The 6,244-nt window shown below is 26.0% G+C and overlaps 1 protein-coding gene across 1 annotated transcript; it reads right to left on the bottom strand.

Moving 5' to 3' along the window:
- Window positions 1–2,348: 2,348 nt before the first annotated feature.
- Window positions 2,349–5,036, bottom strand: LOC112598583 (odorant receptor 33b-like). Its single transcript, XM_025345106.1, has 6 exons — window positions 4,859–5,036; window positions 3,887–3,977; window positions 3,079–3,178; window positions 2,893–3,012; window positions 2,649–2,807; window positions 2,349–2,437 (listed from the first exon to the last, which is right to left on the bottom strand). Exons 1-6 carry the CDS (start codon window positions 5,034–5,036, stop codon window positions 2,378–2,380), a joined length of 708 nt encoding a protein of 235 aa, XP_025200891.1. The 3' UTR covers window positions 2,349–2,377.
- Between the last annotated feature and the right edge of the window lie 1,208 nt (window positions 5,037–6,244).

Raw genomic sequence — 6,244 nt, 5'->3', positions numbered from 1 at the left:
TAAAGTGAAAAATATAAAATTATATTATAAATATATATACAATAAATATTTTAATTCCAACTCTAATCAAATTGAAGAAAAACTCATATTTTTAATGATCAAAAACAAAAAAAAAAAAGAAGCATCTTAGCTATGGCTTTTAGAACACTACATAATACGCAACTTACCCACAGCCCACCTGATCACGCATAAATCTTATGTAATTATACTCGTATTATACATTATAAATATATAAATAAGCTATCGATACTTTAATTAAAAATGTTGTGCATCAAATCAGTGATTTAATACAAATACATAGTCGCTGTAATTCATAATATAGCTGATTTATAGTTGTTTATCTGATAATCAAAATATTTCAATCGTAACATTTCATTTTATCATTTGTGTTATTATTAAGACAATATTATACAACATAAAATAATTTCTTCAGCAATTATATTCACATTTAATATTTGCGTTGAAAGTTTACGTTTTAGTTGTAATAACTAAAATCATAAAATCATTTGAAATACTTGGACAAAAAAAAATGTTTGATTTACAAATTAATATTAAATAATTATTTTATACATACATTTTTTTAAACAAATAGTATTTTAACAATTAAATTGTATGTGTTAATCACTTTTTCTTACAGAAAAATTTTAATAATTATAGTATTATTACAATATTTATTTATAATATTGTTATGAATTTATTAAACCAATAAAATTATTTTTATTTATTATTTATCCAAAGGAATAAGGTCTAAAACCAAAGTATAAATACAGAAAAAAAGAGAAAAGTTCTGTACTATACAGCACATTAGAATAAACTTTGTCATTGAGTAAGTTACTAAAATATACGTGTTTAATTTGATTTCAATAATAAATCATATCATATTGAAAATGATTCTGAGTGAAAATCTGTCATAATCATATGATATAACTTAGTACCAATATTTTAATATATTATGTGTTATAAAAATCTTGCAGACATTTATTTTACTATTATTAATGTACTAAATTAAATTATTTTGTTGAAAATTTAAATTTCAAATTTTTATAAAAGAAACCATGCTATTTACCTTTCATATTTTTAATTAATAATAACAATTTATTATAAAACTTGTATTAAAAAAAAATCAAAAATCAAATGTTTATAAATAATAAAAAAAGAGTGAAAATATTTTGAAAATTACTTTACATACGTAAATAAAATAATAATATTAATATTTTATAAAAATTTGAAGTATCAATATTGTATAATTATTGTCAAACCAATAATTTCTTCTTTTCATTCAGAATCTATAAATTTAAGTTGAGCAGTATATATTTCTAATATTAGTTAAAAACTAATACAAAAATAATTGATCATGCCTAACAATAACAAAACATAATATAATAATAAAAATGTATAAAGACGGAATAGTTATGATTATACCTAACATAACCTTGTGATAATAATATTGACTTACCAATATAAATACATTAATATCACTAAACCATTATTTTAAGGACACCTAAGAATAATAAAAAATTACTTTTTTCAATTAACATAATTATAAGTATATAAATTAATATTTATTACATGTAATTGCATCCATACTTTAAGACTTAAGTTATAAACGATTAAGAACCCAATTGGTTTTCAGGGGTAGTGTATAGGCAACTTATGATAAAAATCTAGCTAATATTGTACACGTGTTTAAGGCACTACACAACAATAAATTAATTAATCTCAATAAAAAAGAGTACAAATATGATATATTATATTATTTACTTACCTTAATATTCAAGTTTATTTCATCGAAAAATTGTCAAAAATAGATTTCTAATGAATTTAATCAAAAAGTATTCACATTTGTTTTCCAATAACTAATTAAATACTTTTGAACTAATTTTAAGTACTTAAAAAATTATATATCTATACAAAAAATCCAAAATAGTTAATTGAAATCATTTTTTAAAAAAATTATCAACAACACTTATTGTCAAAAAACTTTTCAATAATGATAATAATATTTAATATACTTAGTTTTGATTAAAATTAATTCATGTAAAATCTTTCCACTAAAAATAAATATTTTTACTAATTTAAATTATTTATTGAGCACAATAGTGGTTATCTAAAATTAAAATTAATATACTCTAATTGTTTTCTGTGATCGTATATCTGTACGTCAAGCGTTATGCAAATTATTGAAAAAAAATAAAATATAAAATATTTTAATTTACATTTATGTAACTATAATACTTTATAAGACTGCAATTTCACAAATTAATCACTAAATATACAAATAATTTAATATTTACAATATTCAAAAATAAAATATAATATTAATAAGTATATAATATATTACTTGCTGTTATTAATTGAATTCATAAACTAGTACGATTTATTTTGTGGTTCTAGAATTTAATAATACTGAAACTATGGAATATGACATGTTCATAATCTGAAAATTATTAGTTGGCAATTAAATATAAAATGTTTAACAAATTTATTCTAAAATAAAAACATCAGTTGTTATTTTCTGTGAGTACATTAATGGTCAAGCAAAATAATAATTAATAATTATACAATATTATTCTATTTTATTTGAAATACTCGTACTTTAAAACAACAAACTATTATAATATTATCAGTTGATTAATATAAGTGCTTACGTTGGCGAACATTTCTAGATTTACGATAGACTTTTGTGACACTTTCATCGCTCGTCTGTGAGCTGAATTCATGCTCATGGCCATTAACAAAATCTTTTTAAATTTTAAATCCATTGCAGTCCAATTACTACTGTACAATCCAAAATTCACTGAAGATTTCTACCAATAAAAATTAACATTATTTTAACTAGAGATTCATAAACACAATAAACAGATTGATATCATATAATTTTATTTTATTTACTCCGGTTTCTAAATGGTTGAATACATAGCAATACAAGAATAGTTGAAAAGTAATTGACAAAAAACCAAAGAATGCTTTTAAAACAGGTTCGGATAAAAGTGAAAAACCCATAAGATACGTCTAAATAAAAATTAAAGTAAAAAAATCATTTATGTACATGTTAGTAAAAAAAAAAAAAATGCTTACCAATGAAGTGAGAAATATTAATGTTATCACTGTATATGAACCACTAATTATTTGAAATAGTATCCCAAATCCCATTACGTCAAAAAATTCATCATACTTTCTACATTATGTATCATTGAAGAAAAAAAATATTAACTATAATACATATATTAGACATAATGACAAATTAAAAAGGGATTATGACTATGAATAATATCACAAAAAATATAATATAATTGGCCCTATTAAATTTGAACATAAAAAGATAACTCGACTTCAAATTCATCTACTTTGATGTACAATTATTGTTCGTTTTTTCTTAAAAACTGTTTTTCGTGAATGACGATAAACGTTTTACCAATTATATAGACAGTTTAATAAATAATAATTGTAAAAAATAAAACAATTGTGTTATTATAATTTTTGTTGTGATGAACAAAATACAATATAATTTATTATGTAGGAGCTGATATTAACATAGCAACATTCAACATGTAATCATAATAGATGGGTCAATTTTACGAAGACACACTGGCAACGAATGACCATACTTGAGGCGCTCGATGGGTTGTCTATAATAATAATTTAAGATAGGTATTAATGATATACTTCAAATTTATCTTGATAAAAGATTGACTAAAACTCATTGATCCATCGACTGCTCACTGGCTTCACTAAATTACAGCTGTATTAAAAATCTTATTCACAGTATATTTTGCTATAGTTGCTACCCCATGGTTTTATTTCAAATAATACTTCTATGTACGTTTAAATTAACAAACTTATCGTAATCTTGCAAACTTATAATTATAAAATATTTTATGCTCACTTCATTATTTTTTGATTATCTCGTATGTGGTTGATTAGTTCATTATAACAATGCAATTTATAATTTTTATCACTTTGTATGATATGAGCATCTAGAACAGACATCAATAAATTATATTTATAAAATAGTAAATTTGCAAAATAGTTAGATTGTCATTGCACATAAATTGTAATCTTGAGCACAATTTATTTGTAATTTAGCGCTAATAATTTTCGTTCATCAGACTGAGAACCTTATTTTCATAATATTTAACGATATTTTTTAAGATACTTTAAAGCTATGGTAATCGTATTTTTATCAATTGGTCTTCTTTTTCCGCCTGTCTAAATTAAGCAAATAAAACAACCTTTAATTTCTTAAACATAGATTTAAAGTTATTAAATTATAAAAAAAATATAAGTCGAGAAATGATTTGAACCAATCCACATTAGATTTAAAATATATATTAATTAATTTTTATATTATGAATGCTTCTTATAACAAATTAAGGGGTAAAAAAATAAAAGTTTACTTCTACTTATGTTTAAAAATTTATATTTCTGTCAAAATATGTATTGATTTTTCATTTTCCTCTATGTTTTTCTTACAGTTTAAAAACAAATAAAAACATCGTCATTATATTTTATTAAGAGTGTTCAAATTTAAACTATACAAACCGTACATTTTTTTTATTATGTTTAAATTATTAATAAAATAATTATTCAATTATCTGACATATCTTACAACGAATATTATTTTCTATGCAAAGTTCAACATTTTAAACATACTGAAGTCGCCGTGTATATTAACACATCGCAATGATAATTAAATGGCAGTACAAGAACAGAACAAAATAGTAATATTAATATTCTATGGTACATGTTGGTAGTATGTAGGCCGAAGAGTGTGTTTTGAGCGCTAAAAACGGTAAATCGACTTGTTCACGATTTTCAATCTGTTTGCATTTCCATCAAAATCCTATTGAAAACTTACCTCTAAAATATATTAATGAAGAAGTAACGTGTAAACGTCCGGAAACGAACCTTTGGCGTGCCGATGGCCGATGGTTGCGAAACCGTCCGCTAACGTGCGGAACTGGGCGTTGAACGTGAAACACATTGTCATCACGTAGCTGTCGAACATTATCCAAAAAACGACGTTCATGAAACATATGACAACCTCAACTGCGTAGATGAGCGCCCAAACAGCTGGCGCGTTGTACACGGTTACCGGCACCGGTAACCAGATGTTGTAGATAGTAACCCGATAACGGGACACCGTGCCGTCCGAGTCCTTTATCGGCAGGTAGTCGTTCATCTTGGATAGCGGCCCCAACAACCAGATTAAGGATGTAATGTAGCTCAACGCGGTAAACGTGCGGAGTATCGTGGAAAGCGTCGCCCGAGACCGGCGCACCGTGCGCTGGTCCCGGGAACTAGCGGACGTGAACTCGTACCGGGCTACATCCAGGATAACGCGCAACCTGTCCGCGTTCGTTACCATTACGTATACTTTGAACAAGCATAGAAAGCAGGTGGACACCACCGTGGTAGTGAATGTGAACCGATAAAGGTCGTTCAACGTAAAGTAAAAGCCGACCACCTGTACGACCTGCACGATGAACATCAATACCGCACACGCCACTAAAGCTATGATGTAGCGCCAGTTCCTCCCAATGGTAGGATTGAGTATTTGGTGCAAACCAATCACTTTGAACAGCAGATCGTCCACGATGGTTAGGTCTTCTGACGCCATTGATAAGTTTCGGCAACGGCCTCTATACGAACGCATACGTATCATAGTAACACGAAAAACGTTATTTTTGTCCGACCGAAGGGATGGAAAAATTCTTTTTTTCCGACCCATCGGCAGGCCACTGGCAGGGGAACGGGACGATTCGTTTTCATGCAACGATCGAAAATCTTACTCTTTCTCCGAATCAGATCATTAAACGTGAATGTATCTACACGTTTAATCAATAATCTGTCATATGAAATGCTTATATTTTAATGAAACTTACAGGATTATGTCACAAATAAGAAAAAATATTTAAATATTTTGTACACGAAGCAAATTGATAAAATGTGAGTGAAATTTCTACAACCAAATTAATTAAAATGTTAAAAGATAATTTCATTATATTTTTATACGCCTGCTCTTTCTTGGACATTTTTTTACACTCTTTTTTGATATTTGTGTATAACGTATGAGTTTATGTAGTTATGTAAATTAAGAATTGTTTAAGTATTTACTAAATTAAAATTATAATTAACTATATAAATTAACGTTATTTACAATTTTCAAAACATACAAATAATAATAGTTTATAAAATATTGAAGTCTGTGACTTGCACACGAAAAACCAAATACTATGCATAA

Source organism: Melanaphis sacchari, unplaced genomic scaffold (genome assembly GCF_002803265.2).
Source record: "Melanaphis sacchari strain LSU unplaced genomic scaffold, SCAv2.0 Contig48_pilon_pilon, whole genome shotgun sequence".
Lineage (NCBI taxonomy): Eukaryota > Metazoa > Arthropoda > Insecta > Hemiptera > Aphididae > Melanaphis > Melanaphis sacchari.
Note: the sequence above shows the minus strand (reverse complement) of the source record. Positions and strands in the feature narration are given on the sequence as shown.